The sequence below is a fragment of the Scyliorhinus torazame genome, chromosome 17 (genome assembly GCF_047496885.1).
Source record: "Scyliorhinus torazame isolate Kashiwa2021f chromosome 17, sScyTor2.1, whole genome shotgun sequence".
Classification (NCBI taxonomy): Eukaryota; Metazoa; Chordata; class Chondrichthyes; order Carcharhiniformes; family Scyliorhinidae; genus Scyliorhinus; species Scyliorhinus torazame.
The window spans coordinates 137,972,111-137,995,245 of NC_092723.1; the positions used below are offsets into that span (position 1 = coordinate 137,972,111).

The window sequence follows — 23,135 nt, forward strand, 5'->3', positions numbered from 1 at the left end:
TGGAAAAAGGAGAGGAAAGTGGCCGGATTGCAGCGGATCCTTTGGAACAACGGCAAGGAAGGCAAGCAGAAACCAAGATGGCGTCGGAAGGTGGCAGTTTCATATGGGGCCCTGAACAACAAGAGTTCTTGAAACGCTGCGTGGAGGAGATAAAAAAGGAAATGAAGAAAGAGTTGTTGGCCCCGATATTACAGGCGATTGAAGGGCTGAAAGAGGAACAAAAGACCCAGAAGCAGGAGCTTCGGGTCGTGAAGGCGAAAGCAGCAGAGAATGAGAACGATATACAGGGCCTGGTGGTGAAGTCGGAGATACAGGAGGCACACCAGAAACGATCTGTGGAGAGGTTGGAGGCACTGGAAAACAACGCAAGGAGGAACAACTTGAGGATTCTTGGCCTTTCTGAAGGTGTGGAGGGGGCGGACGTCGGGGCATATGTGAGCACGATGCTGCACTCGTTAATGGGAGCGGAGGCCCCGACGGGTCCGTTGGAGGTGGAGGGAGCATACCGAGTTATGGTGCGAGGATCGAGAGCAGGAGAAACTCCCAGAGCCATAGTGGTGAGATTCCTCCGTTTTAAGGATAGAGAAATGGTCCTTAGATGGGCGAAGAAAACTCGGTGTAGTAAATGGGAGAACGCGGTGATCCGCGTTTATCAAGATTGGAGTGCGGAGGTGGCGAGAAGGAGGGCGAGCTTTAATCGGGCCAAAGCGGTACTTCACAAAAAGAAGATAAAATTTGGAATGCTGCAACCGGCAAGACTGTGGGTCACATATCAAGGGAGGCACCACTACTTTGAAACGGCGGATGAAGCGTGGACTTTTATTGTAGAAGAAAAATTGGAATGATTGGATTATGAAAATGAACGTTTGGACAAAGTGGTGGGGCGAATGGGGGGGGGGCGAAGAGGGGTTTTATGTTTTAATCCTGCAGTATGGTAACTTTTCTTTCTCCCACAGGTGGTGATGGGGGGAGGTGGGGAGGGAGAGGAGATGGGGCGTTGGCCATGGGAGGCGGGGCCGAGGGAGAGGCGCGGGCTTGGTTCCCGCGCTATGATAATTATGGCGGGAATAGAGAAGCAGGAAGGAGGGGGCGTCGCACGGTGCGAGCCGTGATCACGGGGGGAAGCCGAGGTCAGCCAGAGTTTGCTGACTTCTGGGAGCAACATGGGGGGAGTAATTACGCTAGCGGGGGGTCTAGCAGGGGGGGGGGGGGAGGGGGGAATTACTGGGTTGCTGCTGCTGGGGAAAGGGGGGAGTGGGTACGGGAAAGGATGGGCGGGGGGGCACCGTCTGGGAGAGATACAGCTGCGTGGGAACTGGGTGAGAAGCTGGAAAAAGATGATGGCTAACCGGCAAGGGGGGGGGGGGGGGTGGGAAGCCCCCCAAGTCGGCTGATCACGTGGAACGTGAGGGGGCTTAACGGGCCGATAAAGAGGGCACGAGTACTCGCACACCTTAAGAAACTTAAAGCAGATGTGGTTATGCTACAGGAAACGCACCTGAAACTGATAGACCAGGTTAGGTTGCGCAAAGGATGGGTGGGGCAGGTGTTCCATTCGGGGCTGGATGCGAAAAACAGGGGGGTGGCTATATTAGTGGGGAAGCGGGTAATGTTCGAGGCGAAGACTATAGTGGCGGATAACGGGGGCAGATACGTGATGGTGAGTGGCAAATTACAGGGAGAGATGGTGGTTTTGGTAAACGTGTATGCCCCGAACTGGGACGATGCCAACTTTATGAGGCGAATGCTAGGACGCATCCCAGACCTAGAGACCGGTAAGCTGATAATGGGGGGAGACTTTAACACGGTGTTGGAACCAAGGCTGGATAGGTCGAAGTCCAGGACTGGTAGGAGGCCGGCAGCAGCCAAGGTGCTTAAGGATTTTATGGAGCAGATGGGAGGGGTGGACCCGTGGAGATTCAGTAGACCTAGGAGTAAGGAGTTCTCGTTTTTCTCCTATGTCCATAAAGTCTATTCACGCATAGACTTTTGTGTTGGGTAGGGCATTGATCCCGAGGGTGAGGGGAACGGAATATACGGCTATAGCCATTTCGGATCATGCCCCACACTGGGTAGACTTGGAGATAGGGGAGGAAACAAGAGGGCGCCCACCCTGGAGAATGGACATGGGACTAATGGCGGATGAGGGGGTGTGCCTAAGGGTGAGGGGATGCATTGAAAAGTACTTGGAACTCAATGACAATGGGGAGGTTCAGGTGGGAGTGGTCTGGGAGGCGTTGAAGGCGGTGGTTAGGGGGGAGCTGATATCAATAAGGACACATAAAGGGAAGCAGGAGAGTAAGGAACGGGAGCGGTTGCTGCAAGAACTTTTGAGGGTGGATAGACAATATGCGGAAGCACCGGAGGAGGGACTGTACAGGGAAAGGCAAAGGCTGCATGTGGAATTTGACTTGCTGACTACAGGCACTGCAGAGGCACAATGGAGGAAGGCGCAGGGTGTACAGTATGAATATGGAGAGAAGGCGAGCAGATTGCTGGCACACCAATTGAGGAAAAGGGGAGCAGCGAGGGAAATAGGGGGGGTGAGGGACGAGGAAGGAGAGACGGAGCGGGGAGTGGAGAGAGTGAACGAAGTGTTCAAGACATTTTATAAAAAATTGTATGAAGCTCAACCCCCGGATGGGAGGGAGAGAATGATGGATTTTTTGGATCGGCTGGAAATTCCCAAGGTGGAAGAGCAGGAAAGGGTGGGACTGGGAGCACAGATCACGGTAGAAGAAGTGGTGAAAGGAATTAGGAACATGCAGACGGGAAAGGCCCCGGGACCGGACGGATTCCCAGTTGAATTTTACAGAAAATATTTGGACTTGCTCGCCCCGCTACTGACGAGGACCTTTAACGAGGCAAAGGAAAGGGGGCAACTGCCCCCGACTATGTCAGAAGCAACGATATCGCTTCTCTTAAAGAAGGAAAAGGATCCGCTACAATGCGGGTCCTACAGACCAATTTCCCTCCTCAATGTGGATGCCAAGGTCCTGGCCAAGGTAATGGCAATGAGAATAGAGGAATGTGTCCCGGGGGTGGTTCATGAGGACCAAACTGGGTTTGTGAAGGGGAGACAGCTGAACACGAATATACGGAGGCTGTTAGGGGTAATGATGATGGCCCCACCAGAGGGTGAAACGGAGATAGTAGTGGCGATGGATGCCGAGAAAGCATTTGATAGAGTGGAATGGGATTATCTGTGGGAGGTGTTGAGGAGATTTGGGTTTGGAGAGGGGTATGTTAGATGGGTGCAGCTGTTGTATAGGGCCCCAGTGGCGAGTGTGGTCACGAATGGACGGGGATCGGCATATTTTCGGCTCCATAGAGGGACAAGGCAGGGATGTCCTCTGTCCCCATTACTGTTTGCACTGCCGATTGAGCCCCTGGCGATAGCGCTGAGAGGTTCCAGGAGGTGGAGGGGAATACTTAGGGGAGGAGAAGAACACCGAGTATCTTTATATGCGGATGATCTGCTACTATATGTGGCGGATCCAGCGGAGGGGATGCCAGAAATAATGCGGATACTTGGGGAGTTTGGGGATTTTTCAGGGTATAAATTGAACATGGGGAAGAGTGAGCTGTTTGTGGTGCATCCAGGGGAGCAGAGTAGAGAAATAGAAGACCTACCGTTGAGGAAGGTAACAAGAGACTTTCGTTACCTGGGGATCCAGATAGCTAAGAATTGGGGCACATTGCACAGGCTAAATTTGACGCGGTTGGTGGAACAGATGGAGGAAGATTTCAAGAGATGGGATATGGTAGCATTGTCAATGGCAGGGAGGGTGCAGGCGGTTAAGATGGTGGTCCTCCCGAGATTCCTCTTTGTGTTTCAGTGCCTCCCGGTGGTGATCACGAAGGCTTTTTTCAAAAGGATAGAAAAGAGTATCATGGGTTTTGTTTGGGCCGGGAAGACTCCGAGAGTGAGGAAGGGATTCTTACAGCGTAGTAGGGATAGGGGGGGGCTGGCACTACCGAGCCTAAGTGAGTATTATTGGGCCGCTAATATTTCAATGGTGAGTAAGTGGATGGGAGAGGAGGAAGGAGCGGCGTGGAAGAGATTAGAGAGGGCGTCCTGTAGGGGGACCAGCCTGCAGGCTATGGTGACAGCCCCATTGCCGTTCTCACCAAGGAACTATACCACGAGTCCGGTGGTGGTAGCTACACTGAAGATTTGGGGACAGTGGAGACGACATAGGGGAAAGACCGGAGCATTGGGGGGGTCCCCGATAAGAAACAACCATAGGTTTGCCCCGGGGGGAATGGATGGGGGATATGGAATGTGGCAAAGAGCAGGTATAACGCAATTGAAAGATCTATTTGTGGATGGGAAGTTCGCGAGTCTGGGAGCGCTGACTGAGAAATATGGGTTGCCCCAAGGGAATGCATTCAGGTACATGCAATTGAGGGCTTTTGCGAGGCAACAGGTGAGGGAATTCCCGCAGCTCCCGACACAAGAGGTGCAGGACAGAGTCATCTCGAAGAAATGGGTGGGGGACGGTAAGGTGTCGGATATATATAGGGAAATGAGGGATGAAGGGGAGACTATGGTGGACGAACTAAAAGGGAAATGGGAAGAAGAGCTAGGGGAGGAGATCGAGGAGGGGCTGTGGGCAGATGCCCTAAACAGGGTAAACTCGTCGTCCTCGTGCGCCAGGCTAAGCCTGATTCAGTTTAAGGTATTACACAGGGCACATATGACTGGAACACGGCTCAGTAAATTTTTTGGGGTGGAGGATAGGTGTGCGAGGTGCTCGAGAAGCCCAGCGAATCATACCCATATGTTTTGGTCATGCCCGGCACTACAGGGGTTTTGGATGGGGGTGACAAAGGTGCTTTCGAAAGTAGTAGGAGTCCGGGTCGAACCAAGCTGGGGGTTGGCTATATTTGGGGTTGCACAAGAGCCGGGAGTGCAGGAGGCGAGAGAGGCCGATGTTTTGGCCTTTGCGTCCCTAGTAGCCCGGCGCAGGATATTGCTAATGTGGAAAGAAGCCAAGCCCCCGGGGGTGGAGACCTGGATAAATGATATGGCGGGGTTCATAAAGTTAGAGCGGATTAAGTTCGTCCTAAGGGGGTCGGCTCAAGGGTTTACCAGGCGGTGGCAACCGTTCGTCGAATATCTTGCGGAAAGATAGATGGGGGAAAAAAGAAGGCAGCAGCAGCAGCCCAGGACTTGGGGGGTGGGGGGGGGGGGGGGGGGGGTGGGGGGGGGGGGGTGTGGCCTGAGACAAGGCAGTTGCCAATTAGGGCTAGTTTTTATTTTTGTTATTTAATATTTATTTATTTGTTGTTGTTTTCTTTTGTTCTTGTTTAAATAAAAAAGGTCATTATTATCTGTATTGTTATAATGTTGTGTAAAGGATGCACAATGTACTGTGTTGGTTGACCAAAAATTTTCAATAAAATATTATTTTAAAAAAAAAAGATTTTGAGGGTGGATAGGAGATACTTGGAGCAGCCGGAGGCAGAGTGTTTGAAGGAGAGGCAGGGTCTCCAAATGGAGTGTGAGCTAATGTCTACGGGGAAGGTAGTAGGGCAGTTATGGTGGGCCGGGGGGCAGTGTATGAGTAAGGGGAGAAGGTGAACAGGATGTTGACCCATCAGTTGAGGAAGCAAGAGGCAGCGAGGGAGACTGGCAGAGTGAGCGATGATAAGAGTATGGTGGTGATGGACTCGGAAGGGTTAATTGTGTGTTTGAGGCATGTTATAGAAGGCTGTACGAGTCTGGGCCCCCTGCCGGGGGATGATAGGCATACATCAAATGTGTGGCGATATGCCTATGGGCTATATCAGAGTTGGAGTGTGTGACCTCCAACCAGCAGGTGGCGGTACAGACACACAATGCAGTCTCTAGACCAAGGTCATGTGACTCAGCTATATAGGGCGATGCATCCGGCCATCTGCAGATGATTGAGAGGGTAATAAGATGTACATGTGAATGATCAGTGTTAGATGCAAGTTCCAGAGGAGTAGTTAGCAGTTTCCATGATAATGTGCTCTGAATCAGATTGCTATCTTACCACATGAGACTCAATAAAAGATTCTGGTATGGACAAGTCATAGAGTTTGGTGAATTCCTTCGTGAAGTCCAAGGACCAAACACAACAAAATGGGATTGTGAAAGGGAGGCAGTTGACGGCGAACATGAGGAGGCTGCTTAATGTAATCATGATGCAATCGGAGGGGCAGGAGTTGGAGGTAGTGCTGGTGATGAACGTGGAGAAGGCTTAACTTAGCCTTTACTGGATTCCCTCTTACTCTGACCTCACTTTTTTTTTTAAATAAACATTTTATCGAGGTATTTTTTGGTATTATAACAACACAATAAACAATATACATGAATCTATAAACATAGTGCAAAAGCTGTCTCCCTCCCTTACAGGTCCCACCTTTATTAACCACCTACTCAAAGCTAAACTAAGCCCCCACACCCCCACCCTTCTGCTGACGATTAATTTTCCGCGAAGAAGTCGACGAACGGTTGCCACCTCCGGGCGAACCCTAACAGTGACCCTCTCAAGGCGAACTTGATTTTCTCCAAACAGAAAGCTAGCCATGTCCGATAGCCCGGTGTCCGACTTCGGGGGCTTTGAGTCCCTCCAAGCTAATAGAATCCGTCTCCGGGCTACCGGTGAAGAAAAGGCCAGAAAGTCTGCCTCTTCTCCTGGATTTGCGGGTCTTCCGACACCCCGAAAATCGCCACCTCCGGAGTCAGCGCCACCCTTGTTTTTAACACCGTGGACATGACATCTGCAAACCCCTGCCAGAATCCCCTAAGCTTCGGACATGCCCAGAACATGTGGACATGGTTCACTGGTCCTCCCGCACATTTTGCACACCTGTCTTCCACCCCAAAGAAACTGCTCATCCGGGCCATTGTCATATGAGCCCGGTGAACGACCTTAAATTGTATCAGGCTGAGCCTGACTCTATTCAACGCGTCCGCCCGTAGACCATCCTCTATCTCTCCTCCCAGCTCCTCCTCCCACTTGCACTTCAGCTCCTCGGTCTGCGTCTCCTCTGACCCCATAAGTTCCTTGTAAATGTCCGAGACGCTCCCTTCTCCTACCCACACTCTGGAAACTACCCTGTCCTGAATCCCCCTTAGTGGTAGGAGCAGGTAGGTTGACACCAGTTTACGTAGGAAGTCCCGCACCTGCAGATACCTGAATTTGTTTCCCCTCGCCAACCCAAGCTTCTCCTCCAACGCTCTCATACTCGGAAAGCTCCCCTCTATAAACATATCCCCCATCCTCTCAATCCCTGCTCTCCGTCATATCCGGAACCCCCCATCCATACTTCCCGGGGCAAACCGGTGATTATTACAGATTGGGGACCAGGCCGATGCTCACTCTGCTCCCACATGTCTCCTCCATTTCCCCCGGACTCTCAGGGCCGCCACCACCACGGGGCTGGTGGAGTACCCTGCCTGCGGGAACGGCAGAGGCGCAGTTACCAACGCCCCCAAACTGGTGCCCTTGCATGAAGCCGCCTACATACGCTCCCATGCCGACCACTCCACCACCACCCACTTCCTGATCATGGCTATATTCGCCGCCCAGTAATAGTTACTAAAATTTGGTAGCGCCAGCGCGCCCTCACCCCGACTCAAGCATTACCTTCCTTAGCCGCGGGGTCTTGCCCGCCCAAACAAAGCCAGAGATCACTTTGTTAAAAAAGGACTGCGGAATAAAGATGGGGAGACATTGAAACACGAACACGAATCTCGGGAGGACCGTCATCTTCACCGTCTGCACCCTCCCAGCTAATGACAGTGGGAGTGCGTCCCATCTCCGAAAATTGTCCTTCATTTGGTCTACTAGCCGGGCCAGATTTAATTTATGCAGCCGGTCCCATTCCTGCGCCACTTGAATGCCAAGGTACCTAAGGCTTCCCCCTAACTAATCTAAACGGCAGCTCCCCCAATTGCCTCTTCTGTCCCCTCGCCTGGACCGCAAACATCCCACTTTTCCCCATATTTAGCTTATACCCGAAAACCGGCCAAATTCCCCTAGAATCCTCATGATTTCTTCCAGGCCCTCTAATGGATCCAATACATCCAGAAGCAGGTTATCTGCATAGAGCGAGACTCTGTGCTTTACCCCCCCCCCCCCCCCACCCCACTTCCCGCCCGGACCAGACCCTTGAGACTCTCAGATCAATTGCAAACGGCTCTATAGCTAGCGCGAACAACAGTGGGGAGAGGGGGTATCCCTGTCTTGTCCCCCGGTGCAGTCTAAAATAGTCCGATGTTGTCCTATTCTTCCGTACACTTGCCACAGGAGCCTGATACAGCAACATGACCCAGTCAATAAAGCCCCGCCCAAATCTGAACCGTCCCAGTACCTCCCACAGATAATCTCATTCTACCCGATCAAAAGCCTTTTCTGCATCCATTGCGATCACTGTCTCCACCTCCCTACCATCCGGGGGCATCATGATCACATTTAACAACCATCTTACATTGGCCACCAACTGCCTACCTTTAACAGACCCCGTCTGGTCCTCCCCAATAACGTCCGGAACACAATCCTTAATCCTGGAGGACAAAACTTTGGCCAGCAGTTTGGCGTCCACATTCAACAGGGATATCAGCCTGTAGGACCCACACAGCTCCGTGTTCTTGTCCCGCTTCAGAATCAACAAAATTGTGGCCTGTGACATCATCGGGGGCAGCACCCCTCTTTCCCTTGCCTCATTGAACATCCTCATCAATACCGGCCCCAATATCCGAGAGAACCTTTTATAAAACTCCACTGGGTATCCGTCCGGCCCCGGGGCTTTACCAGCCTGCACGGCCTTCAGACCCTCCACTATCTCTTCCAATCCGATCGGGGGCCCCAGCCCTTCTACCAGCTCCCCGTCCACCTTTGGGAAATTCAGCCCCCCCAAGTGCCTCATCCCCTCCGGCCCCGTAGGGGGTTCTGACCTATACAGCCTACTGTAGAAATCCCTAAACGCCTTATTCACCCCTGCTGAATCTCCAACCAGTTTCCCATCTCCGTTATTTACTTTCCTTATCTCCCTGGCTGCCTCCCTCTTTCTAAGCCGCTGTGCAAGCATTCTGCTGGCCTTCTCTCCATACTCATAGATCGCCCGCCTTGCCTTTCTCAGCTGCTCAACCTCCCTCCCTGTGGTTAACAAGCCGAACTCCGCCTGTAGCCTCCGCCATTCCCCTAAAAGCCCTGCCTCTGGGGTCTCCGCAAACCTCCTATCGATCTGTAGTATCTCCTTAACCAGTCTGTCCGTCTCTGCCCTGTCCACCTTCTCCCTATGGGCCTGTGTCGAGATAGCTCCCCTCTGACCACCGCCTTCGATGTTTCCCAAACCACCGCTGCTGACATTTCCCCCGTGTCGTTGACCTGCAGGTTGTACAGAATACATTTCCTCAGCCGCTCGCACACCCCTTCGTCAGCCAAAAGTCCCACATCTAACCTCCAGTGTGGGCGTTGGTTACTGTCTTTACTAACCTGCAGGTCAACCCAGTGCGGAGCATGGTCTGAGATTGTGATCGCCGAGTACCCCATGTCCACCACCCCAGCCAGCAAGGCCCTGTTCAAAATGAAGAAATTGATCCGGGAGTACATTTTATGCACGTGTGAGTAGAAGGAGAACTCCTTCACCCTCGGCTGTCCAAATCTCCATGGATCCACACCCCCCCCCCCCCCCCCCCATCTGCTCCATGAATCCTTTTCGTTCCTTTGCCATTGCTGGCACCCTGCCCGTATTCGAGCTTGACCGGTCCAAGCCAGGGTCAATAACCGTGTTGCAGTCCCCTCCCATGACCAACCTGTGCGAGCCCAGGTCCGGTATCTTCCCCAGCATCCTCTTTATAAACTCCACATCATCCCAATTTGGCGCAAAAACATTTACTAATACCACCTGCACCCCCTTCAATTTCCTACTGACCATAATGTACCGACCTCCCACATCCGAAACTATTCTACCCGCTTATTGATCAGGATCGCAACCCCTCTAGTCTTTGAATCCAGTCCCGAGTGAAAAACCTGACTGACCCAGCCTTTCCTCAATCAAATGGTCAGTTACTCTAAGATGTGTCTCCTGCAACATTACCACCTCCGCCTTCAGTCCCCTAAGATGCGCGAACCCACGTACCCTCTTTACTGGCCCATTTAACCCTCGAACATTCCAGGTGATCAGCCTAGTTGGGGGGGCTCATTACACCCCCCCTTTGCCGATCAGCCATCCCGTTTTTTGAACCCGCCTCCAGCCCATGCTCCGCGCCTCCACCGGCCCGCTCCCAGGCAGCTTCCGCCCCCAAACTCCTCTCTGTCCCTTGGCCCAAGTCCCTCCCTCGTCAGCAGAACATTTTCCCCCCCTCCCCCCTAGTAACAACACTCTGTAACCCAACCCCTTTGATAAACCGAACATATGCACCCCTCCCCCCCCCCCACTGCCCTTCCGTGAGCTCGCCCGCCCAGCTAGCTTGGTGGCCCCCATCCCTGGTGCCGGATAGTCTCCCACCTATTGTTCCCTCCCCACGTCTCATACAAACATACTCCAGTATCAAACAATCCCCACACAATTGCCCGACAGAAAAACACCAAAATCTAAACAAGCACACCAACAGTGCAAATGAAAACCTTAACTCACTCAGCTCTGCCACTGGTCCCAAATCAATACAGAAGGCATTACAAACAGCTTCCACAAAATGAAAAACGAGAAACTTATTTTTTACAGAACAGAGAAACAAAAAGAAAAAAAAAACATGAACGTTGCAGCAATGTTCAAAAGTTCTCAGTCCACCACCAGTCCTTTCCTTTTCACGAAGTCCAGCACGTCGTCAGGCGACTTGAAATAAAAGTGCTGTTCCTCGTATGTGATCCAGAGACGGGCCGGATCCAACAGTCAGAACTTCACCTTTTTCTTAAAAAGGATCGACCTAATCTGGTTGAAGCCTGCTCTTCTCCTGGCCACCTCCACACTCGGGTCTTGGTAGACCTGCAGGATACTATTACCCTACTTACAGCTCCGTGTCTGCTTGGCCCACTGTAAAATGCGCTCCTTATCCAAGTACCTGTGGAATTGCACCACCATTGTCTTCGGGGGGTCTCCCGTTCGCGGCTTCCTCGTGAGTGCTCTGTGAGCCCTGTCCAACTCCAAGAGTCGGGAGAATGCCCCATCCCCCAGCAGCTTCTCAAACATATCTGCGATGTATGCCCCAGCATCCACTCATATGTTTGAGAAGCTTCGGACCCCTCCGGGAGCCCAACGATTCTCAAGTTCTGCCAGCGGGACCTATTCTCTAGGTCCTCCACCTTCTCCAGGAGCTTATTCTGCTGGTCTCTCAGCATCCCCACCTCCAACTCCACCGCAGTTTGATGTTCCTCCTGCTCAGCCACGCCTTCTCCACCTTCTGGATCGCCCGACCTTGGGCGTCCAATCTAAGCTCCAGCCGCTCAATCGACTCTTTTATCGGGTCCAAGCAGTCCTGTTTCTGCCAAGCAAAGCCTTCCTGAATAACTTGCATCAGCTGCTCCGTTGACCGCTGGGTCGACAAACCAGAGGTTCGGTCCTCTGCCATGCTGTCTCCCGCTGCAGCTTCAGCCCAAGCCTTCTCTGGCTTTCTGCTTCTGCCTTTACGAGCACTTCTAGTCCTTCTCTCCATGAACCGATGTGGGAATTAAGTGCACAATTGCCTCTGTCTTCAGTTTTACAGTTCAAGTCTGGTAGAAAATCGGGGGAAAAGGTCCAAAAGTCTGACCCGAGCGGGAGCCACCAAATATGCGACTTACTCCTTCATAGCCGCCACCGGACCTCACTTAATACCTTATTATTTCTTTCTGAAGAGCAATCTGCCTCTCCCAATTCTTTGTGCACCTTGCTTTTCCCTCTATATTGTTACCTTCTGGTTCCCATAACCCTGCCCAAGGTAGTTTAAACCAGATTTATTACTTGAATTTTTAAGCTGCCACCAGCTGCCCAATAATTGTATTGCTCTTTGTTGCTAGTTTAATTCAGGAATTAACTAGTTTGTGTTTATAAAAGCACAAGAATAATTCCACGAGTTTTTGTACACGAACAGCTGGGAAAATCTCTCATAATTTTCACCTGTCAACAACAGAGAAGCTTTCATCCAACACAGGATGTAAGAATTATTTCAGGCATGCTCATTGCAATTGATACACCTTTTCCACAAATTGTTTAATTATGAGTTGAATCATATGCCAATGAGCACCAGGGAAAATTGCTCAAAAGATAATTCTGACGGGCAGCATGGTGGCACAGTGGGTTAGCCCTACTGCCTCACGGCGCTGAGGTCCCAGGTTCGACCCCGGCTCTGGGTCACTGTCCATGTGGAGTTTGCACATTCTCCCCGTGTTTGCATGGGTTTCGCCCCCACAACCCAAAAGATGTGCAGAGTAGGTGGATTGGCCATGCTAAAATGCCTCTTAATTGGAAAAAATTAATTGGATACTCTAAGTTTATTTTTTATAAAGATAATTCTGACAAGATATGTTGAAACAAGAGTGACCTATTTTGCTTTTTCCTGGTTCGCTGTAGCACCAGATCTCCTAGCCGTGATCTCATCTTCTACTATTTCATGAACTATTCAGTGCAGCAACATTGGCTCTTCCCCAGAAACAAACAGTAGTTGTTTTAATAAAAACAAGAGGTGCTGTAAAAGTCAGCAGGTCTGGCAGCATTTGTGAAGAAAGAGATAGAACTAATGTTTCAAGTCCAATATTATTCGTCTTTGGAAGAGTTCAAAGAAAAGTCATATTGGACTCAAAACATTAACTCGGTTTCTCTCTACAGATGCTGCCAGACCTGCTGTGATTTTTCCAGTATTTTGTTTTTGTTTCAGATCCCAAACATCTGTAGTAGTTTGCTTTTCTTCTAGTAATTACATTAAATAGGTCATCACCAGTACTAAACTAGGCGAAAAATCCTTTAAAAACATTAAAAGGATCCAGTTATTACAAAGTGAAATATAAATACCTGTTAAAAATTGCCCATTGTATACAATTCTTTCTGGACTCAACACGGGGGACTGGACATTGTAGGTGCTGATGGTGTTATAAAGCTCTGTATCCGGGTCCCCTGCCAATTGGTTGGTTGGGTCGGGTGATAGCTGCTGATCTGGGCTGCAGTATGGACTTGGTCCCTGGCTACTTTCCATCGAGGAAGCTCCCAGAGGGCTGGATGCAGAATGCCTCTGATACAGTGGTCTGCCTGACACTCTGACTTCAGCCTGGAAAGGAAAATAAGACAACTTATGCAATCAAAGAAAAAACTTCAATCAAAACTGAATGAGGCAACACAGTATACAATATGAGCACCTCTGTGCTACAGTAGAGAATATTTGTTTACTCTCAAACCTATTTTAAGCAACAAACACAGGTCAGGTAATTTATGGTGGTATTTAAAAAGAGCTTTACTCTGAGACGAGCCTGACCTGAGGCATTTAGAGATGGTTTTGTTCTGAATTCTGTCATTAAACACTTTTATGACATGTGCATGTGTATTTAACATGATTGTGTTTATTTGCAACACGTGTAAATATCTGTATTTCTGATTGGTCCTCTTGGAGGCCAGAACACACCCAAAAGTATGTTTGGAAAGTTGATTCAATCATAATCAGATAGGCAATCAGGTGTCAAAGTTAACAGTGTTGGTGTGATTGAACGGTATGACGGAAGATGATGCAAATCATGTGACAATAGTGATACAGTAGAATGCACAAAGTAGAACTATTTTTAAAAAATATTTCTATTCTCCTTCTTTTTCACATTTTTCCCCAAATTTATTCCCACCGACAAAAACAATAATCAGTAACAAATGTAATGTCAATCCCCACATCAACAACAACAATCCGATCCTCCCAATAAACTCCCAAACAGCAGCCCGCATGTTAACATAAACAAATAATAAAAAGGAAACAGGAATCACCCATTAACACATACAGTCCCCCTCCCCACCCCCCCACAATGTTCGATGTAATCCAATTCTTGAAAGTGCCTTATGAATAATGGCCATGACTTGTAGAACCCCTCCATCCTTGCCCTCAGTTCAAACTTAACGTTCTCAAGATTCAAGATTTCCAGCAGGTCCCCCCGCCACGCCAGGGCAGAGGGTGGAGAGGTTGATCTCCATCCCAACAGGATCCGTCTTTGGGCGATCAACGAGGCAAAGGCTACAACATCTTCCTCCCCACCCGTTTCCAACCCTGGCTGGTCCGACACCCCAAATATGGCCTCCAGAGGGCCCGGGTCCAGTTTCACGTGCACCACTTTAGAGATTACCCTAAAAACCTCCTTACAGTAATCCTCCAGCTTTGGACAGGACCAAAACATATGAACATAGTTTAGGCCCCCCCCCCTCCCATCCCCACAACATTCACACACATCTTCTACCCCATCAAAAAGCCGGCTCATCCTCGGCCTTGTAAGGTGTGCTCTATATACCACCTTCAGCTGTATCAGCCCCAACCTCCGGAGCTCCTCACACCAGAACCCCTCCTCCACACCCTCTTCCAACTCTTCCCCCCACTTTGCCTTGATCCCTTCCAGCGGTCCCTTCTCCCCTTCCAAAATAGTCCCGTAAACCGCCGACACTATCCCCCTTCTCCAGTCCCCCTGTCGTCAGCAATGTGGAGGTCGGCTCTACCTGGAAGCTCTGTATCTCCTTTCTGGCAGAGTCTCGAACCTGCATGTATCTAAACATTTCCTCCTGCTCCAGCCCATACTTCGCTCCCAGCTCTTTCAATCCTGCAAACCGACCCCCAAGAAACAAATCTTTTAGTGTCCGAATTCCATCTCCGAAAATTTCCATCCCACTTCCCTGGCTCAAATCTATGGTTTCCCCAAATCGGATTTTCCCTTGACCTTGCCCCCAACCTGAAGTGCTGGTGAAACTGCTTCCAAATTCTCAACATAGCTATTACTGCTGGACTCCCTGAGAATTTCCCGGAGACGTCGGGAGCGGCGCTGTTGCTAGCGCCTTCAATCCCGACCCCCCCTACACAAACTCTCCTCCATTTTGACCCACTAGGAATCAATCCCTCTGACCCAGCTCCATACCTTCTCCACATTCGCCGCCCAGTAATAATACATCAGGTTCGGAAGACCTAAACCCCCTGCCTGCCTTCCTCTCTGTAGTAACACCTTTATAACTGTTGTGTGATGTACTCTGGGATAACACAGGCTGCAACTCGATTCAGCTTTAACCAAAAGATACTCCAGACGTTGAAGTAAGTTCAATGTGATTTATTGAACCATTAGCACAGTTCTCTATGAGTTCGACTCTCCTGCTAATCTTGCTATAGTAACTCAGTCTAACTAACCAGTCTGCTGTAAGCCACGTGGTGGGTGTAATGCTTCTGATCTGCCCCTGTCCTACTCTCCAAGTGTCACCTGTGGAAAAGAGACAGAGCATGTATGCCCTGTCCTTATATATGGGTTGTGTAATGCACCTTGTGGTAGTGTCACCTCTGGGTGTCTTGACTGCCCATTGGTCGTGTCCTGTTCTATGCGTTCATTAGCTGTATGTCATAAGTCTCTGGTTCTCCCTCAATTGTTTACTTAGTCGTAGTGTATTTACATTAACCCCTTGTGTATTTACAGTGATGCATAATCACCACAATAACTCTGGCCACCTTCCCTCCCCATATGAACAAAGTAATCATTCCTTCAATCTCTCTAAAAAATGCCTTTGGCAGGAAAATCGGCAGGCATTGGAAAATAAACAGAAATCGCGGCAACAGGTTCATTTTAACCGACTGTACGCGACCCGCCAGTGACAGGGGGATACCATCCCACCTTGCCAGATCAGCTTTCACCCTCCCCACCAAACTAGAAATGTTGTACCTGTGGTATTATAGGTATTACGGTACCTGAGAGGCTGCAGTACCATTGGTAGAACCTGTATGCTTGCTAATGGCTAGAGTGGATAATAGCTCCGCCCTGATAGGCGGGTTATAAGAACATGTGCCGTCCCAGCAGCCCTCATTCTGTACCTGAGCTGCTGGGGGAAACATCTAGCTTATTAAAGCCTCCAGTTGGACTACAACCTCGTTTTAGTGGTCATTGATCGCGCATAAGTACCTACGGAGTCCCACCCAATCACGAGCAACCTGCATCCCCAGGTATCTAAAGTGAGTCCCTGCCCTACGGAATAGCAGCCCCCCCACCCCTGCCCCCACTCCCAGCCAAGACACCACAAAATACTCACTCTTGTCTATATTTAATTTGTACCCCGAGAAAGACCCAAACATCCGAAGCAGCTCCAATATTCCCCCTATTGACGCACTCGGTTCTGACACATATAACAAGAAGTCATCAGCATTTAAGGACAATGCTCCCCCCCCCCCCCGCCCCGGGACTATCCTTTTCCATACCCCATATCTTCTTAACTCTATTAAGCTCAATCTTGAGTGCAAACAGTAGGGGGGACAAAGGACATTCTTGCCTAGTCCCACGGTGAAGAGAAAGGTATCCCAAGCTGATGCTATTTGTGCGGCTTCTTATACAGTAGCTTTACCCAGTCCACAAATCGTGGTCCAATCCCAAACTGCTCCAGAACTGCCATCAAATACCCCCATTCTACCCGGTCAAATGCTTTCTCGGCGTCCAGTGCCACAACCATCTCTGTTTTCTTCCCCTCCATCGGTGCCATAACCACGTTCAATACTCTCCTAATGTTCAAAAAGAACAGCCTTCCTCTCACAAACCCGATCTGATCTTCACCTATCACCTTTGGGAGGCACTCCTCCAGCCTACCTGCCAGTACCTTCGGCAATACCTTTGCGTCCATGTTTTAAAGTGATATGGGCCTATACGACCAACACTTCGTCGGATCCTTATCTTTTTTAAGCAACAGGGAAATCGATGCCTGCCCCAAAGTTGGTGGTGACACCCCCTTCCCTATCGCCTCTTCAAACATCCCCACCATCAGTGGTACCAGCTTATCCTTGAATTCTTTATAATATTCCACCGGAAACCCATCCGGCACTGCCACCTTCCCCGATGCGTCCTCCCAATCGGATCTTTTATGTCCTGCTCCACTATCGCCCCTTCTAATGTAGCCCTGTCCCCCTCCCCTAACCCCGGGTACTGCAGCCCATCTAGAAATTCCTGTATCTCCTGGTCTCCCCCAGGACCTGTACAACCTCTCATAGAATTCGTTGCACACCTTGTTAATCTGATCCAGAGCTACCACCAACTTCCCTGCCTTGTCCCACACCTGGACAATTTCCCCTGCAGCTGACCCGCCAACATACGCCCCCCCCCCCACCCCACCTTCTCTCCATGCTCGTGAACTGCACCCCTTGCTCACCTCAATTGGCGCACCACCTTCCTGGTCGATAGTCGGTCAAAACTCCCCTGTAGTTCCTTCCTCTTTTCCAACTTCACTGGATCCCCATCTCCTGCATAACTCCCATCTACCTCCAGCATCTCATGATGCTCCAATCTCTTCTCTTTGTCCACCCCAGCCTTAACCAAGATCACCTCACCCCTCACCACCGCCTTTAGAGCCTCCCAGACAACCGCCTTCGACACCTCACCGTGCAGTTGAAACCTACATATTCCTCCATTACTTTTTCAATTTTGTCACAGAACCCTCGGTCCCCCAACAGTACCAAATCTAATTTCCACCCCGGCCTCTGTACCCCACCTTCCCCAGTACCATATCCATCCAATGCGGAGCATGATCTGATATTGCAATTGCCGAGTGCTCCGACCCCTTAACCCCAGCCAGCAAGGCCTTCCCCACCACGAAAAAGGCGATCTGCGAGTATACCTTATGGACCGTTGAGAAGAACGAATACTCCCGCTCCCTCGGGTGCAGAAACCTCCCAAGGGTCCACCCCTCCCATTTCCACCATTAACCCAGTCATGCCTTCGCCCCCTCTGACGGGACCAGCGAGCGCGGCCGTGACCTGTTCAACTTGGCTCCTGCACCAAGTGTTCCAGTCCCCCGCCCCGCCACTATCAGTTTGTGCGTTTCATGCGTTTGACAAAGGTCGGCATAAGAGATTATTGTGCAAAATTAAAGTGCATGGGATTGGCGGAAATGTATTGAGGTGGATAGAAAACTGGTTGGCAGAGAGGAAACAAAGAGTAGGGATTAACAGATCCTTTTCAAATTGGCAGGCAGTCACCAGTGGGGTAGCACAGGGATCGGTGCTGGGACCCCAGCTACTCACAATATATATTAATGATTTGGATGAGGGAACAAAATGCAACATCTCAAAGTTTGCAGATGATACCAAATTAGGTGGGAGGGTGAATTGTGACGAGGATGCAGGGATCCTACAGCAAGATCTGGACAGGTAGGGCGAGTGGGCAAACCAATGGCAGATTCAGTATAATTTGGATAAGTGTGAGGTTATTCATTTTGGAAGCAAAATCAGGAAGGCAGATTACTACCTGAATGGTTGGAAATTGGGAGAGTGAAGTGTGCAGCGGGACCTGGGTGTCCTTGTGCACCATTCGCTGAAGGTAAGTATGCAGGTGCAGCAAGCGGTAAAGAAGGCTAATGGTATGTTGGCCTTCATTGCAAGAGGTTTCAAGTATAGAAGGAGGGATGTGTTGCTGCAAATGTACAGGGCCTTGGTGAGGCCACACTTGGAGTATTGTGTGCAGTTTTGGTCTCCTTCTCTGAGGAAGGATGTTCTTGCTCTCAAGGGAGTGCAGCGAAGGTTTACCAGACTGATTCCAGGGATGGCGGGACTGTCATATGAGGAGAGATTGACTAGGTTGGGATTGTTCTCGCTGGAGTTCAGAAGAATGAGGGGGGGATCTCATAGAGACTTATAAAATTCTAACAGGACTAGATAAGGTAGATGCAGGGAAGATGTTACCAATGATAGGTGTGTCCAGAACCAGGGGTCACAGCCTGAGGATTCAGGGTAAACCATTTCGGACAGAGTTAAGGAGACACTTCTTCACACAAAGAGTAGTGAGCCTGTGGAATTCATTACCACAGGAAGTAGTTGATGCTAAAACTTTGAAAAAATTCAAGAGGCGGCTGGATATAGCACTTGGGGAGAATGGGATCAAAGGCTATGGGGAGAAAGCAGGATTAGGCTATTGAGTTGGATGATCAGCCATGATCGTGATGAATGGCGGAGTAGGCTCGAAGGGCCAAAAGGCCTCTTCCTGCTCCTATCTTCTATGTATCTATGTGTGAGCGCAAGTCGGAGATGGCCCCACACACCTTCTTCCTGAATCCCACATCGTCTCGATTGGGACCAGATACACTTACCAGCCTAACTAGCCTCCCCTCCAGCATCCCTGCCACAATCACATATCTACCCCCTGATCTGCAACCACCACCTCCACCTGGAACCGCACCCTTTTGCAGACCATTACCGCTTCCGTCAAATCCAGAGTGAAACACCTGGCTAACCCAGCCCTTTTTAAGTCTCACCTGGTCCTTCACCCTCATGTGAATCTCCTGCAGCATTGCTACATCGGCCTTCAAACTTTCAAGATGCACAAGCACCCTTGACCTCTTGTCTAGACCTCCCAACCCCCTCACGTTCCACATGACTATCCTAACTGGGGGTCTCTCACCCCCCCTTCTTATCCACCATCATAATACCACTGGGCCCTGCCCCATGAGTCTGACCCGCCCCTATCCATTATTAACATCGAACCCCCTCCCCCTCCCAGAATCCCCCTCTGCACATCCACTCGAAAAAATCTCACCGAGTATCGATCCTCTCCTCCTCCCCTTGCTCACTTCGTAGGCCCATCGAAACCTGCTAACCAGGCCCCAATGTCTGCAGCCCTCCTCTCACCTCATCTCCGTTCACTAGCCGACTTTAGTTAGCTAGCACGGGTGCCCCCCCCCCCCACACCCCCTCCCACCCAGTCCCAGAAGAAAAAGAAAAACAATCCAACCCATACAATTCAATAAAATAACATATAACCATTGCAACAAAGAATTCCACTCAAATCAAACAAAAACTTAAACTATAACAATGGGAAGTCAAGTAAGTTACAATACAGGTCAATGAAAAGAAAGTTATAACATTTATACATTTTCCTGCTCCCCAATCACAGTCCATGATCTCTCTTCCAGCTCCACTCCTCACTTCTGTCGCAAGCCTTCTGCCTTCACGAACGCCTCAGCCCCCTCCACCGTTTTGAAACAAAAATCTTTGGTGTTGTACGTCACCCTCCACTTCGCCGGGTACACCATACCAAATCGCACCCCCTTGTTGAACAGTGTGGCCTTTACTTGGCCGAACGCCGCTCGTCTCTTCGCCAATTCCACCAACAAGTCCTGGTATCCGAACTCTAGCACCAGCCCACTGCACCTCCTGCTTCATCCAGCTTAATACTTTCTCCTTCACGTGGTATTTATGGAAGCAGATAATTACTGCTCTTTTTGGCTCATTTACTTTGGCTTTCGGCCTTAACGACCGATGAGTTCGGTCCAGTACATACCAGGAGGGCTCCTCACCCTCCCCCATCAATTCCGCCAGCATCTTAGCGAAGTACTCTATTGTCATCGAGCCCTCTGCCCCTTCGGGCCAGCCCACAATTCTCAGATTGTGCCGCCTCGAGCGGTTCTCCAAACCTTTGAGCTATGCTCGGAGCCCTCTGTTGACCTCCACCACTCTCTGAAGCTCGTTCCCCCATTGAGATGAGTTGGTCTAAGGCAGCATGCTGGTGCAGTGGTTAGTGCTGCTGCCTCACGGCGCCGAGGTCCCAGATTTGATCCCAGCTCTGGGTCATGGTCCGTGTGCACATTTTCTTGTTCTCTCACCTCGGCCGATGTCTTTGCCACAGATACCCTCACCGGGGCGATTACCTCCTCCATCAATGATTTCATTGCGACTGCCATCTCCTTCTTCAACGCCTCCATGTGCCTCGCAAACTGTTTCTCCAGCTCCACAGCCATCACCTCGGTCATCTTTTCCACCTTAAGTAGTGCTGCCCCACCATGCGGTCCGTCTTCTGCCATCTTGTCAGCGCTTTTGCTGGCCTTCTCACTTGACAGCAAACCCTCGGTTCCTCCCATCTTTACACTGCTCCTCGCGGCCCTTTTTGCATCCTCCAGCAACTTATTATTTTTCTTTCTTCCTCAAAAAAAAAAAGAAGCCACCCCCTGTGCTACTCCCCCTCTACATGCCGCGTTCCTGGATTTGGGCCTGCCGCCTCAGCTGCCTTGTGTTAAGCTCCGCCCCCACCGCCACACAAAGTGAAACTATAATTACCTTTGTGAAAATCCTTGGTGATCGAGTGTTCTGCAATTGTAATTATTGTTGCCCTTGGCTGGTAAAATAAAATACTTTATACCCTAGTTTGTGAATTACATAGAACATAGAACGATACAGCACAGTACAGGCCCTTCGGCCCACGATGTTGCACCGAAACAAAAGCCATCTAACCTACACTATGCCATTATCATCCATATGTTTATCCAATAAACTTTTAAATGCCCTCAATGTTGGCGAGTTCACTACTGTTGCAGGTAGGGCATTCCACGGCCTCACCACTCTTTGCGTAAAGAACCTACCTCTGACCTCTGTCCCATATCTATTACCCCTCAGTTTAAAGCTGTGTCCCCTCGTGCTAGCCATTTCCATCCGCGGGAGAAGGCTCTCACTGTCCACCCTATCTAACCCCCTGATCATTTTGTATGTCTCTATTAAGTCTCCTCTTAACCTTCTTCTCTCTAACGAAAACAACCTCAAGTCCATCAGCCTTTCCTCATAAGACTTTTCCTCCATACCAGGCAACATCCTGGTAAATCTCCTCTGCACCCGCTCCAAAGCTTCCACGTCCTTCCTATAATGCGGTGACCAGAACTGTACGCAATTCTCCAAATGCGGCCGTACCAGAGTTTTGTACAGCTGCAACATGACCTCATGACTCCGGAACTCAATCCCTCTACCGATAAAGGCCAACACTCCATAGGCCTTCTTCACAACACTATCAACCTGGGTGGCAACTTTCAGGGATCTATGTACATGGACACCTAGATCTCTCTGCTCATCCACACTGCCAAGAATCTTATTAGCCCAGTATTCGGTCTTCCTGTTATTCCTTCCAAAGTGAATCACCTCACATTTCTCTACATTAACCTCCATTTGCCACCTCTCAGCCCAGCTCTGCAGCTTATCTATGTCCCTCTGTAACCTGCTACATCCTTCTGCACTTTCGACAACACCACCGACTTTAGTGTCGTCTGCAAATTTACTCACCCACCCTTCTGCGCCCTCCTCTAGGTCATTGATAAAAATGACAAACAGCAACGGCCCCAGAACAGATCCTTGTGGTACGCCACTTGTAACTGAACTCCATTCTGAACATTTCCCATCAACCACCACCCTCTGGTTTCTTTCAGCTAGCCAATTTCTGATCCATATCTCTAAATCACCCTCAATCCCCAGCCTCCGTATTTTCTGCAATAGCCTACCGTGGGGAACCTTATCAAACACTTTACTGAAATCCATATACACCACATCAACTGCTCTACCCTCGTCTACCTGTTCAGTCACCTTCTCAAAGAACTCAATAAGGTTTGTGAGGCATGACCTACCCTTCACAAAGCCACACTGACTATCCCTGATCATATTATTCCTATCTAGATGATTATAAATCTTGTCTCTTATAATCCCCTCCAAGATTTTACCCACAACAGACGTGAGGCTCACCGGTCTATAGTTGCCGGGGTTGTCTCTACGCCTCGTTTGAACAAAGGGACCACATTTGCTATCCTCAAGTCCTCTGGCACTATTCCTGTAGCCAATGATGACATAAAAATCAAAGCCAAAGGCCCAGCAATCTCTTCCCTGGCTTCCCAGAGAATCCTCGGATAAATCCCATCAGGCCCCGGGGACTTATCTATTTTCAGCCTGTCCAGAATTGCCAACACCTCTTCCCTACGTACCTCAATGCCATCTATTCTAATAGCCTGGGTCTCAGCATTCTCCTCCACAACATTATCTTTTTCCTGAGTGAATACTGACAAAAAATATTCATTTCGTATCTCGCCTATCTCTTCAGACTCCACACACAACTTCCCATCCCTGTCCTTGACTGGCCCTACTCTTACCCTAGTCATTCTTTTATTCCTGACATACCTATAGAAAGCTTTTGGGTTTTCCTTGATCCTACCTGCCAAATACTTCTCATGTCCCCTCCTTGCTC

The 23,135-nt window shown here is 49.9% G+C and overlaps 1 protein-coding gene across 5 annotated transcripts in view; it reads right to left on the bottom strand.

Annotated features, from left to right (window-relative positions):
- Positions 1–23,135, bottom strand: part of LOC140394181 (probable helicase with zinc finger domain) — a 682,830-nt gene that overhangs the window by 13,979 nt on the left and 645,716 nt on the right. For all 5 annotated transcript variants that reach the window (XM_072481139.1, XM_072481135.1, XM_072481136.1 and 2 more), the window contains one exon: positions 12,967–13,219. In XM_072481139.1, the coding sequence (XP_072337240.1) occupies positions 12,967–13,219 (253 nt within the window). The remainder of the gene's footprint in view (positions 1–12,966; positions 13,220–23,135) is intronic.